The 17,319-nt window shown below is 52.8% G+C and overlaps 1 protein-coding gene across 7 annotated transcripts in view; it reads right to left on the bottom strand.

Moving 5' to 3' along the window:
- Positions 1 to 17,319, bottom strand: part of ARHGAP23 (Rho GTPase activating protein 23) — an 80,144-nt gene that overhangs the window by 2,989 nt on the left and 59,836 nt on the right. For all 7 annotated transcript variants that reach the window (XM_023244568.2, XM_023244567.2, XM_045044027.1 and 4 more), the window contains 7 exons: positions 16,307 to 16,385; positions 13,474 to 13,547; positions 13,092 to 13,181; positions 12,171 to 12,296; positions 6,401 to 6,442; positions 5,746 to 5,842; positions 3,582 to 3,613 (listed from right to left, as the gene is read on the bottom strand). In XM_023244568.2, coding sequence (XP_023100336.1) covers positions 3,582 to 3,613; positions 5,746 to 5,842; positions 6,401 to 6,442; positions 12,171 to 12,296; positions 13,092 to 13,181; positions 13,474 to 13,547; positions 16,307 to 16,385 — 540 coding nt within the window. The remainder of the gene's footprint in view (positions 1 to 3,581; positions 3,614 to 5,745; positions 5,843 to 6,400; positions 6,443 to 12,170; positions 12,297 to 13,091; positions 13,182 to 13,473; positions 13,548 to 16,306; positions 16,386 to 17,319) is intronic.

Genomic DNA, 17,319 nt, shown 5'->3' with positions numbered 1-17,319 from the left:
CTTTCCACCTAGGCAGTAGGTATGGGCCTCTCCAGGGCAACCGGCCCAAGTTCACTTCCCCTTCCCACTACAGCCCACTGCATTTCAGCCATCCCACCGGGGCCCCCACCCACAGTCCCCAACCCCACATCAATCTGGCCGGCTCGGCTGCCAGAAGTGGCTACCCAGTTCTGAACAATCTGAACGATCGGATTGAAGGCGCCCCCAAACAGTGATTTCCAACCCCACACTGGGCAACTTCCTGCTGCACTGTCACTGCTAAGTCCTGTGAGTGTTTTCTGGTCCTGTCCTTCCGTGATGCCCCAGCAGAGCCCACGGTGACCCTCACGGGCCAACACCAAACTACCTCTTGAGCTCCAGAACTCTTCTTCCAATGGCAAATCCATCTCTAGCAAAGTGTCTGTGGGCACCTGAAACTCACCTATCTACAACTACGACACTAGGCTCCCTACACCTGCCCCAAACGACCTGCATTCATGTTCCCCACCTTCAGGTGGTTCCCTGCCTCCTTCTCCTTCCCTGCTGCTTCTCAGTTTTCCTGAAGTGACTCCCAAAGCCAGCTCATCCTCACCATCCTCTGTCCAGGCCCTTGCTCTCCCTTTTCTGGGTCTTTCTGCCATCTCCTGATAGGGGTCCCTGCCTCCAGCCTTGCCTTACCCCAGTCCCCCCTCCTCTAGAGCAGTCAGTCCTTCTAGGCAAGGCAGGAATCTGATCACCTCCAGACTCGGCAGGGCCCCCCACCTCCCCCAGGATGAAGCCCAGACACAGGGCCCTTTACAACCTGTTGCCCGCTTTGCCAGCCCTCCCTACCCTAACCGCAACACACCCTTCACTCTGGCGATGCCCACCTGCCACACTGACTTGCCCTGAGCCACCACCGCCCCCTCTCCCTGCCCGCTTATGTGCCGTATGAGCTCTTAGCCCTCTTCCTAGGCCCAGCTCAAATATGGCATCCTCTGTACAGCCACCTCTCAGCCCTCCCATGGCCCTTTGAAAACACACCTACACCTGCTCTTCTCCCATCGGAATAGCTCTGTTTCCACATCATCTGTATCACACTCAGAGTTCCTTGAGAGCAAGGTCTGTGGCCTCTTTGTGTTTGCGTCCATGACTCCTAGTGCAGTGCCCGCACATAACAGGTGCTCACTAAACGTTAAGTGACTGGGGGCGCCTGGGTGGCTCAGTCCGTTGAGCATCCAACTCTTGATTTCGGCTCAGGTCATGATCTCACTCTATGAGTTCAAGCTCAGCTTCGGGCTCTACACTGACAGTACAGAGCCTGCTTGGGATTCTCTCTTTCCCTCGCTCTCTGCCCCTTCCCCCCCCCCCCCATACATACAAACATACATACATACATAAATGTTAAGTGAATGGACAAATGGGTGAATGCAGTCCCCTCAACACAGAAGGCCGTGCACAAGCACAGGCTGAAACTGGTCCCCCTGCTGGGATGGAATGACCTGCCCTGTGACCCCTTCTCACGGGTCACCTCCTGTTTCAGCCACGGTATAATAATGGAGACACAGAGATGCCTCGTGTGGCCACCGCATCCTATGTACTCTCTCTCACATCAGCTGGTTCTGAGGAAGCTGAAGCATGTCAGGGAGTCAGGATTCATAGGCCCTGGGCCATGGTGGTCAATGCTGCACGGCTCCAGAAGGCAATCCCCGGAGTTGTGTGATCTGGCAATTCTGCTCTGATCAACCTGAGGCACAGGGTAGCCAGTGCCACGGTCTTTTCTGGCCAGTGCTTTCTGAGGCGCTTGCGAGGCCACTAGGACCATCAGACCAAATTATCCTCTCATCCCAGCTAGTTACAGAAGCAGAGCAGTCATAATGGTCACTTCCAGGAATGTAGGGGTCGGTACATTCACATAAAGGCCAAGGCGTCAGCCCAGGAGAGGCTACGGGAAACCAGGGGGCTAGCAGGAGCGATGGGTGGGCTAGATTCAGGTCACTATAATGAACTTGCTCCCTGCCGTAGAAGTCTTATGACGGAGTGAGCTCCCCGTCCCCCCAGGCACACTGCGTGTCAGGCACACTGGGCTCGCTGGGACCTGGCCAGTGCTTAGAGACCCGGACAGACATGAGTCCAGTTCAATCACCAGAGTTTAGTGATTTCACCCACTACCATGAACAGAATTGTGTCCCCTTCCCCAAATTCGTATGCTGATGCCCTACCCCCCAGTGGGATAGTACTTGGAGATGGGGCCTTTGGGAGGTAATGAGGTCATGCCCTTGTGGTGGCATTAGTGCTCTTATAAAAAGAGACACCGGAGAGCTTTCTCTATTGTAATCTCTCTTTGCTATGAGGACACAGCAAGAAGGCGGCCATGCACAAGACAGAAAGAGAGCTCTCACCAGAAACTGACCATGCTGACCCCTTGATCTTGGACATCCAGCCTCAAGAACTGTGAGAAAAAATGGGGCGCCTGGGCGGCTCAGTCGGTTAAGCGTCCGACTTCAGCTCAGGTCATGATCTCACAGTTCATGAGTTCGAGCCCCGAGTCGAGCTCTGTGCTGACAGCTCAGCGCCCGGAGCCTGCTTCGGATTCTGCGTCTCCCTGTCTCTGCCCCTGGCCCGCTCTCAAGAGACATTCAGTCTCCGTCTCTCTCAAAAGTAAATAAACGTGAAAAAATATATAATAATAAAAGAACTGTGAGAAAATAAATTTCTCTCGTTTAAGCCATCCAGTCTGTGGTATTTTGTTATGGCAGCCAGAGCTAAGACACCAACCCCCTTGGCCATCAGGCTCTACATCCTTGCCTAATGGGTTCTGTCTCAGAGGGCAGGCCCTGGACGGCGAGTAGCTGGCTGTGAGAGCTGGTTCAAAACACCAGCTTCAGGTTCATTGATTTTCTCAGTTGTTTTCAATTTCATTGATTTATCCTCTTTTTATTTCCTTCCTTCTGCCTGCTTTGGGCCCTCCAAAAAGAATATTAAGTACAGTAGACATACTTGTGGTTATAAGGAGAAATATTAGGCTTCATTGACAGATGAGGAGCTGAGGATCAGAAAGGGGTTAAACAACTTGCCTGATGTCCTGAAGCTAAGTGGTGGAGGCAGGACTCAGACCCAGGACTGTCTGTGCTTTCTTTCTTTCTTTTTAATTTTTAAATTATTTATTTTGAGAGAGAGCGCGAGTGCGGGGAGGGGCAGAGAGAGAGAGGGAGACAGAGAATCCCAAGCAGGCGCTAACAGCACGGAACCCAACACGGGCCTCAATCTCATGAGCCGTGAGATCATGACCTGAGCCGAAATCAAGAGTCGGACCCTTAACCGACTGAGCCACCCAGGCGCCGCGGACTGTGCGCTTTTAGCCACTGGGAACACTGCCCCTGGCCACCTGGCCACCTAACTCCCAGGCCAGATCCTTCTATTCCACCAGATGCCTCACCCAGCACGGCCACGGTGAGTGACTTCTCTGCTTACCACGGTACGCACAGTACCTCCTGCTTTCCTTCCCTGTGACCAGCAACTTCCTCAGCATCCAGCGGCAATTCTCCCCATTCCCTTGGCCAAAATCAAGAAGTGGGATGGCTTAAGCAGGGAGAAAGCTTCAGAATTGCTTTGGCACTTACCTTGGACTTGGCTGGACTGCAGGTGGTAGAATCTGCCGGTGAGAGAGAGAAATACAAAGGAAAGTTAAATCGGGGCAGGAGAAGGCTGCCTTGTGCACACGATTCCCTCTCCCCGGAGGCTTCAGGAACCAGGGAGTTCAGACACCTGAGCTCTCCCCAGGTGTTGGGAGTGTGATGGGCTTCTGGTGTCATTTCCCATGGCCCAGGGACGGTATTGATGGCAATCACCACTTCCTTTCGAGGTAGGAAGTGACGTCAGGCTGCCAGTTGTGAGACCCTCATTTGTCAGGGTCAAGGGCAAGGAGGGCTTCTCTTTGGGCCTAGGTCCTCTCCCCTCCCCTCCTGTCCCTGTTACTCTGAAGCACTAGAGAGAAAATGCCAAATATCAGACGCAGTCCACGGAAACCACAATGAAACACAGCGAATCACAGATGCTCTGGAGAAATGGAGACCACACAGTGCACAGACAAGGGGGCGCCCTACCTCCACCCTCACCACCACCCCCACTTCTGGGACAGGAGGAAGAAGAGGGACCCTGTGAATGATGGCGTCGAGGGGCAGACACCAAGTAGGTGGGACCCAGGAGGCAGAGCGCGCTGGTGACTAGGGCCTTGATAGGCTCCGCCTCCAGACTCCTTGTCCATCTGCCTTCCCGGGGGCAAGGCCCTGTTTATCACCAGAGTTACGAGAACGAGTAAAATCATTACATCAGTAGGACTGGGGTCCCGCTCCTTTAAGATCACTGGGGGTGGAGAAGGAACCACAACCAAATCCTGGCAGTGTCCTCTCCAGGACCAGGGAGGGGGTAGGCTGATCTAAGGACCTCCCGGGGTCTGACGGGGCAGTGGGCAGGCACAGTTAATCCACACTCTCTGGCAAGCAAGTGAGTCCTCCTCCCCACCCCTCCCCTGCACACGGTGAGAGGAGCAGATGGCCAACCACACAGTGACACACACGAGGCAGGGGAGCGGCAGCAGGTGATTAGAAGAAACAGGGGGCTCCTCTCTGCCATCCCCACCCACCTTGTCCCCTGGCTCCCTCCTCAGCCTGCCTCTTGTAACTAGGGGTGCTGCGCTAGGCCTCTGTCAGAGACAGGAGCCGTCAGAATACGAAGGGCGGCCCGCCCACAGGGCGGGAGAAGTTAATGCCTTGGGCCGAGGGGCTGCTCTGGGCTGCTCTGCTACGAGAGTCTACGGCCCTGAGGACTTAGGGGCTGAGTGACCAGGGGCTCTGGTTTCAGAAGCGGGAAGAGTCAGCCCTCGGAGCCCACCAAGGCAGGAGCTGCAGTTATAGAGAGGCTTCTGAGGGTGACATCACTCGTGTCCCGACAGGCTGGGTCCCCCTACCAGCCAAGCCTCCCCCTGTCCAGATAACCAGAGGTGACCGGGTTCAGCACAGAGAAAAGCCCAGAGTCTGGGGACCGCGGCAGAGAGTCTGGGGACCGCGGCAGAGTCATGCGGTGCCCAGACTTCCCGGCAAGGGGACAGGATCTGGCTCCGACAAATGCCTCCTTCCTCCTGAGAAGGGGCTTTCAGATGGGAGGGCTAGGGTGGGGGTACGCTGTTCACAAGCGGGGGTAGCCGGTATGTCAAGGGTGAGGTGCTCACAGCCCGGGACCTTTCTGCCTGCCCCTCGGGCCTGCCCAGCCTTCTTATAATCACCCGCCACTGTTAGTGACCGAGGCCGCAAATGCCACACTGTACCCTTTAAATCTCCAACAGGTCCGCTGGAGGAGGGGAAGGGGAGAAGAGAGAGGCAGGGTTCAGGGGCGGGAGGAGAGCACAGGGAGAAGAGAGAAGGGGGCAGAGGGGTGCAAGGAGAAAAGGAAGAAAAATTAAAAAGAGGAACATGCCCAGAAGGACACAGCCCACGAGAGATAAAAAGCTCAGGAAGGAAACCAGTGAAGGAGGGCGAACAAAGCCCCTACCCAGCCCGGGGAGGGGCAGCTGAGCAGACAAGGAAGCGGGCCCACAGGCAAGCCAGACCTCCCCAGAGTGGAGAAGGCCCTGACACAGCCCGGGTCTCTGTGGGGGGGGGGGGGGGGGGCAGGGAAGGGCCCCGCTGGGACAGAGCAGGGAAGCTGGGCGTCTGGCCAGGCATCTGGGACCCTTGGGAATGTGAATCCCACCCCCACTCCCACCCGTTCCCAAGCCCCTGCACTCACCTGAACCTGGGTCACCAGGGGGCACTGTCCTGCCAATGTTAGGCAGGAGGTACTCAATGTTGGGCACTGACTGAGGCTCCTTGTCATCCACAGGAGTCTGCAAACAGGAGGAGGGTCAGCCAGCATGTCCTCAGATGGCTGGACCGTGGATCCCGCAAAACGGGGTAACCTGAGGCAGGGCCCATGACTCCTCCATCAGATTGGGGCTCACCAACTGTCTCTCTCATCAGTCAGGCACTCTTGAAGGCAGGTCCTACACGTACCCCATTAGACTGTTTTGTGCCTTCTCCAACACCTTGACTGAACCCCAAAGGCCGGAGCTGTGTCTCCACCATCAGACTGGATCTTTCTAAGATCTATATCCTCCACATAAGACTGGAAGGTGGAGTCTGCCTTTGCTACTGGACTCAGTTTCCTTAGAGTGGCTTACACCTCCCCCCTTAGACTGGGGACTCATGAAGGCAAGGATCGTGTCTCCCATTAGACTGGAGGCTCCTGAGAAGAGGGCCTATGTTTCCTCCATCAGACTGGGAAGCCCCAAGGGCAGGGACCTTCCCCTGCTTGAGTCTTACTGCCTGCCCCCTCCCAGGCCCCGGCCTGAGATGCAGGCCCACCTCAGACCAGACCCACTCCACCCTCCCTCTGCATCACTTACTCTCTCTCCCTTGTCCTCGTCATCGCTGAAGAACCAGTCTGACTGCAGAGGAGACAAAAGGAAGTGGTGAAACTCAGCGTGGGAAGGGGCTGAGGGAAGACGGAGACACGGGCTCTGGACCTGCACAGTCCAGAGGACCCCACTCAGACGTCATATGGAATGGGGCAGGAGAAGTCCTCCCTCTTCTCAACAACCCCCAGGCTGGCCTGGTCACTGGATGTTCCCAAGGGAACATGGATTCCCAGGACCAAACCCCACAGACTATGAGAAACCCTTGGGGAGAGAAAAGGCTGGACCCCAGTGCTGGAGGGAAATGCAGCCTGGAATGGGAAGGGCTGAGGATTGATGGAGGGCCAGTTCAGGAAAAGCTTCTCCGCCTGTTTTTCACTAGATATTGTCCAGAACACATCTCTGGAGCTCGCTCCCAACCGCAAGCCAGAAGCGGGGACAGCAGTGCCATCTAGCGCAGGCTGGGTCCGCTGCAGAGAGAAGGCCCACCTGTTGCGGCGGCCAGAAGAGCCCTGGGCACCACATTAGCTACTGGGGTGGCCACTCTCTCCCCCAGCCAGAAGACAGAAGTGCCGGGAGGGAAATGTTAGGAGGTTCCCTGAGGGGCAGGCAGGAAAGAGTTTTCACATAAATGCCAAACAGGGCAGAAAATAAGGTAAAAATCTGATTCGTAAGTATGTTTTGTGAAATCTGAGAATCTTAAAGATAAAACCCTAAAAGTTTTCTGGAGAAAAAAAAAGATTGTTTACAAACGAGCATCAGCTGTAACTAGAATTTTCAGCAGCAGCAGCAGACATAAGAAGATAAGTAGTATTTTCCTGTATTGCTGGATTACAAACGCAGGAATTTTGAGCCTAGAATTTTATACCCTGCTAAACTCTCAGTTGAGTGTGAACTAAAGCTACTTGAAGACATCAGAAAGCTTGCTGCACAAAGATTCTCTTAACTGTGTATATGAGCACAGTTAAGAAATGACCCCGGGGTGGAGTGACCAGCTCGGAGAGGTAAGGACGAATGTCCACGGTCGATCCAAGCAAGGATACTCATATACACATACAATTGTACACACACAAAGTATATCCATGACACTGTGGATTTCGAACACAGAGGGAGAAACCGGTGATGGGTGACAGTACACTAAGGCACTTGGTTTTTAGATGTGGGGGAAGGAAGACAATGGATATTGATGAGCTTTAGGAATAATCAGTGAGAGTGAAGCATAAGTATGGGCTGCTATAATTGTATAATTAAACACAGATTGGGCTTTATACATTGTGTAATTTTTCTTTTTTTTAATTTATTTTGAGAGAGTGAGAGCGAGCGTGGGAGGGGCAGAGAGAGGGAGAGACAGAATCCCAAGCAGGCTCCACACGCTGTCAGCACTCGGGGCTTTAACTCATGAACCGTGAGATCATGACCTGAGCAGAGATCAAGCTGGATGCTTAACCAAGCAGCCACCCAGGCTCCCCTAAATTATGTCATTTTCATATCAGGAAAACAAAAATCAATGCATCGAAAGCAAGGTAGGACAGATGGAAAAGAAATAAAATGAAAATGGGGTAAACAAAAAACGACACTTAAGATGGCAGAGAGAAGTCCCAACAACACAGAAATTAGAATCAATGAGTTAAGCTCACTGGTCGAAAGTTCACACACACAGAATATTAGGGGCGCCTGGCTGGCTCAGTTGCAAGTGTGCAACTCGATCTCAGACTCATGAGTTCAAGCCCCACATTGGGCATTACTTAAAAAAAAAATACTGTTTGTTAAAAAATAAATAAATACAATAAGACAGGGAACGTGGATTGAAAGGATACATATTACCCAATCAGACTGGGTAATTATGGTGGGAGCAAAGTGGGGTCAGGGATGAAGGGGGAAACAAGGAGGCTTGCAGGTTGATTATGACCATGTGCCATGAACCTCAGTTATTATTCGCCACAATCTGGCATATTATTAACTCAAATAAGTGGCAAAGGAGAGCAACAAGAAAGAGAAGAGAGGATCAGAAATAATGCAAGATCGAAAGTCAGTCTTCTCGGGCTCAAGTCCACCTCGGGTAAATGACTTCTTTGAGTCTATTTACTTATCTGTAAAATGGGCATAACAGGAGTATCTACTTCTAAAATTGTGGTGAGAAGGAAAATGAAATCTTTTATGGCTATTATAAGAAACTAGAAATACCAAGTGTTGATGAGGATGTGGGGAAAAGGGAACTGTCACACACTGTTGGTGGGAATGTAAATTGGTGCAGCCACTACAGAAACCAGCATGGAGGTTCCTCAAAAAAATTAAAAATAGAACTACCCTACGATCCAGGAATGTCTGGGTGGCTCAGTCAGTTAAGCTTCCGACCCTTGACCTCTGCTCAGGTCCATGACCTCACAGTTCGTGGGTTCCAGTCCCGAGTCAGTCTCTGCACGGACAGCGTGGAGCCTACTTGGGATTCTCTCTCTCTGCCTCTCTCTCTGTCCCTCCCCCTACTTGTGCTTTCTCTCTCTGTCTCTCTCTCTCTCAAAATAAACAAATAAACTTAAAAAAAAAAAAAAGAGCTACCCTATAATCTAGCAATTCTGCTTCTGGGTATTTATCTGAAGAAAACAAAAACACCAAGGAGAGATATCTGCACCCTTTTGTTCATTGCGGCACATTATCTACAACAACTAAGACACGGAAGTGGCCTGAGTGCCCACTGATGGAGGAATGGGTCAAGAAGATGTGGCGTGTATATAAAATGGAATACAACTCAGCCACTGAAAGAAGGAAATCTTGCCATCTGTGACCACATGGATGGCCCCTGAAGGTACCACGTATGCTAAATGAAACAAGTCACACAGAGAAAGACAAATACCGTATGATCTCACAGGTGGAATCTAAAACAAACAAAAAGACGCAATCCAGGCTCATAGGTACAGAAAACAGGCTGGGGTGGGGCCGGGAGTGGGGGGTGGGCAAAGTGGGTGAAGGGGGTCAAAAGGTACAAACTTCCAGCTGCAAAATAAATAAGTCGCGGGGACGTAGCCTAGAGCATGATGACTGTGGTTAACAATACTGCATTGTGTTTTTGAAAGTTACTAAGAGAACAAGACTGAAAAATTCTCATGGCCAGAAAACCAATTGTAACTATGTATGGTGACGGTATATGTATAGCGCTGATCATCTCACGGGATATATACAAATACTGAATGGTCGTGTTGTTACACGTGAAACTAATCTCATGGCAATTATACCCTCCGCTTAAACATTTCAAAAATAATGAAATACCGTGTGTAAAATATTTAGTACAACACATTGCTAATGTACAATGAATGTTAGCCATCATTAAGAAAAAGTGCAGTCCCCAGAGACAGGCTGAATAGAGGAAGCCCTAAGAAGCCCAGCCTTTAATTCGGTTTGGAGGTACCCAAAAGTGCTGTGGGAGCCCAGAAGCTTCCGGGTAGCCCAGAGTTTTCTGGAAGAATTCACGCTAGCTGGTGCCACCCTGCTTTTGCACATCCCTGAGCCTGGAACGCTTTCTCCCTGCTCTGAATGGCTAAATTCCTCCGGGTGTCGTAAGACAGTTAAACTCGCCCCTGACTACGCTCCCAGCCCTACAGCCGGGGCAGGGTTAGGTCCTTCCATGGGCTTCCCTGGTGATAGCCCAGAGAATGAAGAAATGACATCTTCACTGAGGCACTGCTCCTTCACAGCAGGGCCTGGGTTCCAGTCACCTCTGCATCCCAGCACCTGCACCTGCCCCTGGCATGCCGATGAGGTCAGTAATGGTGGTCGCTAATTCATATAACACCTCTTACCCGCTAAGTGGCATTTTAAGTGCTTCACGGACATTAACGCATGTAACCCTCACAATTACCGTGTGAGGTGAGCGTTATTATCATCTCCACTTTACAGATGAGGAAACTGAGGCAAAAAGAGGGTAAGTCCCTTGTTCAAGGCCCCACAGCATGTAAGGAGCAGAGCCAGAGTTGAACTTCAAGCAGGCGGGCTCCAGAGCCAGTGCCCTCAACTGCTACCTCAGCGGTTCTCAAGCGGGGTGCCTCTGCCTCCCGTCCCCTGGTTGGGGGGGGGCATTTGGGAAAGTCGGCAGACATTTTCAGTTGTCACGACTGGAGGGAGGCTCCTGGCATCTAGCCAGAGATGTTGCTAACCATCCTGCGCTACACAGGACAGAGCCCCACAAAGAATCATCTGGCCCCAAAGGTCACTAGTGCGGAGGCTGAGAGATCCCGGTGTACGCAGAGCGGCAATCATGTTCGAACAAATGCCTTGACGTGGTCTTTGGGTTGCAGCTGACTTAGTAAACATGGGAAGGAGCTGGTTGGTGACTTGCCACTGGGAGGACAGGAGCCCCGGGTAGGGAGGCCAGGTGATGGCCGCAAAGTCACCCATGACCTGCAGCCATCCGTTGACGGGCCAGGGGCTCAGAGCCAGAGTCAGAGAAGTCTCTGCCGAGGTCCGATCCTGCCTGGGCCCGCGACTCCAGGGGCTCGGGGGGCCACGTGTTGGGGGGGGGGGTAAATTTTCCAAGGGATAAGTTTTCCCAGACTAAGGGAAATGTTGGAATGAGAATAGGCTTTGACGTTCCCTCCCAAGGCTCAGAGCCCTGACCACCCAGTGGAGGAAGGAAATAAGCATGCAAGGCCAGTCGGCGTGACCAAAGTCTACCCCGCTGCCTCACGTCACTGACCCTGGCCGGCCAAGCCAGCTCTAGGATGGACCCCGGAATCTGGCCTCCCAGCAGGGGCCGAGGAAAGCACCAACTTTGGTCAGACAAAGCTGGCTTACAATCCTGGGGCTGCCACTTAATAAGCTGCGTGACTTTGAGCAAGTCACTTTGCTTCTCTGAGCACCGGTTTCCTCATCTGTAAAATGGGAGTAACATGGCCTGGTTTCCCTTCCCTAAAGTATCTGTGACGTTGCAGACGCTGAGGACCCCATTCCGCTGGCCAGCTGCCGGTCTTATTTCTCCTGGCAGGAGGGGGTCGGGTTCCATCCACAGGCAGATTTGGAAATGGGAAATCTGTGATTTTTTTTTTTTTCCTTGAAAATCTAGGATTTATAAAAGCATCCCTTAGGGCCCCAGAAGGGGGCGGCGCTGCCCTGAGTTTGGCTCTAGAGGACCAAGGCCTCCTGCGCCCTCTGCTGGCCGCTCTAGGTTCTCATCCCATCCTGGACAATAACTAGACTCCTTAGACACAACAGGGCTTGTGGTGCTTCTGGGAGCCATGAGAAGGGGGGAGACCAGCCCGAGACATACAGAGGACAAGTGCAGGATCCTGTCTTAGCCCTTGCTCCGCCCTGCCTCATCTGCGTCCCCTCCCCGGGCATCACCATTTGCTCCCCCAAGCCTCAGTGGGGTGGCAAGGCAGAGCTCTGCCCCTGCTCCCTACACCTGTCTGCGTGTTTCTACAAGGACACTTTTCCTGGGGCCCCCTTCTGAACGTGCCCCTGCATTCACCCCTTGGCTGTCCAACCCAGCCGCACTTTCCTTGACCAACCTCTGCCCTCTGGCCCTCACCCTCATCTTAGAAGCTCAGGGGCCTCCTGATTCTCCTGCTGGGAATGGAACATCCTAGAAAGACAGGGATTCTAGGATCCATTCCTGTTTGGTCCGGAAACGCAGCCCATCGCTTCGGAAGGGCATGTGCCATCCCAGGAGCATTTGCTGAAGCTGCCTCATCCTCCACTGAGCACATCCGCCCAGGTGAGCAGGAGCGAAATGCCCAGGGGGACATGGCCTCGGCCTGGAGTGGCTGCTTACGTGCTGGATCAGCGTCTCCACGATCTTATAGCGATCAGGCATGTGGGTCACCATGTCTGCCATGTTGTCCTCAGATGTCCTCACCAGCGTCGGCCCGAAGACCAGGGCCAGGTTCCTGGGCTCCATCTGGGCAGGGGAGGAAAGCAGGTCAGCACCAACACTCCATGAGCTCTGACCTCCAGTCCCCCAGACCTCCCTCACCCCAGGCCCCTCAGGCCCAAGGCCCATCCTGAGCTATGCCTGGCTTAGGGGACGGACACCTCCTTGCTGGGTAAGGCAATGCCTCGCAAGTAGAGTACAGGCCAGATTTCAGCCTCGCTCATCCCCAGGCCTAGTAGCCGAGAGCAGTGCCCAGCCTGCTCACCCATACCGTGCTGACAGTGACAGATGCCAGAATAGGGACCTGCTGGAGGTTCTAAGGGTATTTTAAAACTGGGAGCATTCCTATAGCTCCATTCATTTTTGCAGAACCAGAAAATACAGAGGTCTGATTAGAAAAACACAATGTGGCATGAGAGACCGGTTTAGTCTGTAGAGTGAGCAACGCTTGATTTTAAGGTTATGAGTTCGAGCCCCATGTTGGGTGTAGAGATTACTTAAAATATTTTTTAAAAAAAGAAAAAAAGAAAGAAAGAAAGAAAAATGCAATGCAAGGGATTTGAGCTAAATCCAAGGATAGATTTCCATCAGACACAGAGGGACTGTGGCTCTCTGCCTCTGTGAGACCCTTCAGAAACTCCGCAGATGGCTCTCCGGGGAAGAAGCACTGGCTGGCATGGAAGGGTGGGGTGGGGACAGAGTGACTACGGAGGAGGGTGTGCTTAGACGGCCTTGGGATTATCTGACCTGGAAGAGTCTAGAATATGCTCAAAGGACCCTATAGGCCTCCTTCCCCCACATTCCACGCCAGAGTCCCCCCACCTTGTTTTTCTCCGAGTGGTCAGCAATGGTCTTCAGATGGCCCACGAGGAATTTGAGAGTCTCATAGTAGTGTCCTGGGAGATCCCGGATCTGGGCGGGAGCGAGAAGGGGCATGGGGCTGTGATGGCCTCCCCATCTCCCCAGCACACCCCACAGGGGCTCCCACCGCCATACTTCCGGAGTCTGGAAACCACCCTCTAGCCAGCCCCCTTGGAGAGATGGAGAAACGGAGGCCCAGAGCGGAGAAGGGCATCTCCAAGGTCACAGAGGGAAGTGGCGGCACTGGGCTCCAGGCCTCCCGGGGTGGGGGGGGGGAGGGGAAGTGGGGGTTGCTCTCCAGGCCCAGTGTGCCTTTTGCCCGAGGGCATCTCTCTTTCCTTACCAGCTTCCGGAGCGTCTTCATCCGCTCCCTCGAGTCTTCGATGCGATTGGCCTCAATGAAGTCATTGTATTTGTCTAGAACACAGTGAAGACTCTTTAGAGAGGTGGGAGGCAGTCCCTTCTCCCACTCTCATGGTGCTTCCAAGCTGAGGAGGCCCAGGCTGCTCCAGCTCAGCGTCGGCGGGGGTGGGGGGGGGGGTCGGGTGGGGGGTGCTCCATGACCTTGTGTCTATGTGACCAAACCCACTACAGCTGCACTCAGGGGCGCACCCGACCTGGGGCAGCCCAGGTGTGTTTGGGAAGAAGCAGGACCTGAGCTGCACGTGGATACTGGAAAAGAGGTCCTCGTCCCAGGCTCTGGGACAAGGACACCACAAGGTCAGAAGAGGTTACCTAGAAAGAGGGAGGGGCCCTTTCAGCCTCCAGACGCCCACCCCACCTGTGTCAAAATGCCCCCCAACTCCCTTCAGAAGAAGTGCATGGGGAACTTTAAAACATGGAACAGGCTAAGTTTATTCCGAAACTCATCTGACGAGTAGATGCATAAGGAGAGCGGAGAACAGTCTGTAAAGGAAGAATCACGAGGGAGGGCTTGTCCTATCCGATACTGAAACGCGCTAAAAAGATAGCATAGCTTCAGCAGCCTGGGCCTCACGGAGGAGGCTGGCCAAGGACAAGGACACAGAAAGGAGGGGAACAGGCCACGTGGATCTTTACTATGTGATAAAGGCAGCGTTTCAAATCAGTGCGGAAGGATGGAGGGGTCAATAAATGTCCCTGGGACAATTAGCTATCTTGCTGGGGGAACAAAAATCCATTTCCAGCCCACATAATAATACACAAACATGTGTGATTGCATTAGAGAGCCAAATGTCAAAGTTGCTAAAATCTTGGGAAAACCAAGAAGACGTCTTTACAACCATAAGGCCTTCCTAAACACGAGATGCAAGATCCATTAAAGATGAACAGCTTTGACTACACTTAATTGTTTTCAATTTCTGCCCTGAACAGTTAATAGGCAAACGGCAGACCGAGAGCAAATCTCCGCACAAACTAGCAAAGGGTTAATACCCCTAATACACAAGAGCTTGTCTCGTACAAATCGATACCAAAAAAGACAAACAGCCCAATAGGAAAATGGGCACACAGTCTGAACAGGAAATGAGAGGAAACAGAAAAGGCCAATAAACTAATGAAAAGATAGTTAATTTCCCTAATAATGAAAGAAATGAAAATGAAAACATAATGAGATGCCATTTCCCTCAACCAATTAAGAGAAGTCTAATAAAATGCTGATAACATCTAGGGTGGATGGGGCCAATTCTCTCCTATGCGGTTGGTCAGAGTATGAACTAGGGCCTTCTTCTCAGAGGGCAGCTTGACATTAGCTTTCAAAAATGTTGACCAGGACTTTGACCTGGAAATTCTACAGCCTAGGAACCCACCTCTAGGACACCGATCCGGGCATGCGGGGACACCTTCAAGGAAAGTCACTGCCACGCGTTTTGTAAGAGCAAAACTTTGAACACAACCTGAATATCCATCAACAGGGGAGTGATTAGGCAAATTATAGTCTATTCCGACTACGAACTACCAGGTGGTTGATTTAAAAGAAGAACGGGTAGAGTTCTTTGTACAGACATGAATGAATCTCAGAATGACAAGCCTCCTTTTGTTAAGAACCCCCACCCCCCCCACCCCCAGGGGTGTGCTGAATCCGGCTCACACCGGCTCCTGAGGGCCAAAGGTGTTCATCTCTCTTCTGACTCCACGTTGGTGGCAGCTTATCGGTAGCTTGAAATAAGGCGCAGTAGGAGTAATTGTACCATGGAGACTACAGATCAAGGCTTTTTTTCCCTTGAGAGCCAGGTGGCAAACATGTGCCAGCACGCAGGCAAACTCACCCAACCCTAGACCCTATCTATGCACGGTTGTCTCCGTCACAGGTGTAAGAGGGTCTGGGAAACAGATCAGCGAACGGTCAAGAGCTGGGCTCTGGAGCCGGACGCCTGGGGCTGAATCCTGGCTCTGACACTGACAACGTGCGTGACCTTGGGCAAATGATTTAACCTCAGTTTCCTCATCTGTACAGTGGAGATAATAGTACCTACTCCATGGAGTCGTTGTAGGGAGCAGCGCTTGGCACACAGCAAATGCTCAGAAAGGGTCAGGATAGTCTCCAGGGATAGGGACTAGGAGAGTGACAGGCACCTTCGGGTGTTCTTGATTTGCATCTATACTAAGTTTGTCACAAGCCCATGTTTCTCTTGTATTGAAACAAAAACCCAGGGTGCCTGGGTGGCTCAAGCGGTTAAGCCTCAACTTTGGCTCAGGTCCCGAGCTCGCGGTTTGTGAGTTCGAGCCCCATGTCGGGTTCTATGCTGACAGCTGGGAGCCTGGAGTCTGCTTTAGATTCTGTGTCTCCCTCTCTCTCTCTCTCTCTGCCCCTCCCCTGCTCTCTCTCAAAAAAAATAAACACTGGGGCACCTGGTTGGCTCAGTTAGGCATCCGACTTTGGCTTGGGTCATGATCTCACTGTTCCTGAGTTCAAGCCCCACGTCAGACTCTGTGCTGACAGCTCAGAGCCTGGAGCCTGCTCTGGATTCTGTATCTGCCTCTCTCTCTCTCTGCCCCTCCCCTGCTCACACTCTGTCTCTCTCTGTCTCTCAAAAATAAATGTTAAAACAATTAAATAAATAAATAAACATTAAAAAAAACAACAACAACAAAAACTCAATGAGTAAAGCCAACAAACCCAATAAAACAAAGTGGTCAGAGTGCCGCACAGCCAGGTGTCCCTCCTCCTCCCGTCCTCCACTTCCACCCCCACTCACCGTCGGTGAAAAGAGGCTCAGGCAGTTTTCGGAAGAAGGACTTGAGCAGGCTGCTGATCACATTGAGGTCCTGCCAGCGCTGGGGAGAGGGCGAAGACATCAGGTCCCAGGCAGGCCCAGCGGGGTGCACAAACCCCATCCCCCTGCCCCAGGCCCAGCCCAGGTGCCCACGCCTCCATGCTAGTCTAGCCCGGCCCAGCCCTCCCTGGGGCCCACACCAAGCTCTGCCCAGACCAGGCAATCTCCGGCCTAAGGAGACTCATCAGGGTGGTGGCGGCAGAACAGCGCCCAGCTAGGTCCTGGCCCCCTGACCGGCTGGCCCCGACCCCTCCCTGCTCCAGCAAGCCCAGTGAGCTCCCGCATTTGCCCACCCACAGCAAGTACTAGGTACCTTCTTCGGTGCAAGCACTATGGGACGGAAGTGAGGGAAACCTCCTTGGTGGTTGGACCTCCTCGGGCCTGCTAGCACTCAATCCTGCCTCCCAGGGCTCCCCATTTACTGGAGAGCCACCCTTGGACCCCCTCTCCTTATCCATGACATAGCAGTCATTCATGCCTGGCACCTGCCTATCTCAGGCCTTCTGCACATGCCAATTCCCTCCCCTAGAAGTTTCCTCCCCTGCCCTTCACAGGCCAGCCTCCTCATCCTATCCAAACGCCATCTCTGCAGAGACGCCTTCCCTGACAGTCACAGCTAACACAGCCACCACTGCCCCTGCCCCTTCATCTGTACAACAGCCCTGACCTTGTTTCTTCCATGGTACTTACCACACTTTGTCACCGTTGTATGCATTTTTTTCCTTCCCTGCCTACCTGCCTGGCAGGACTGTCTGTCCTGTCCTGTCCTGTCTGCCCTGTCCCCCACTGTGCTCCTATCACCTAGTGAGCTCAGTTAGCCTGGCACCTATATACCCTAAGTGAGTAGTTCTCAACAGGGGCAGAATCACACCCCCAGGGACAGAACCCCCTTGGTTTCCACAACACCAGAGTCTGGGGATGCTTTTAAACTTTCT

This window comes from Felis catus, chromosome E1, assembly GCF_018350175.1.
Source record: "Felis catus isolate Fca126 chromosome E1, F.catus_Fca126_mat1.0, whole genome shotgun sequence".
In the NCBI taxonomy this organism is placed as follows: Eukaryota; Metazoa; Chordata; class Mammalia; order Carnivora; family Felidae; genus Felis; species Felis catus.
This window is presented reverse-complemented; position numbering and strand designations above follow the sequence as displayed.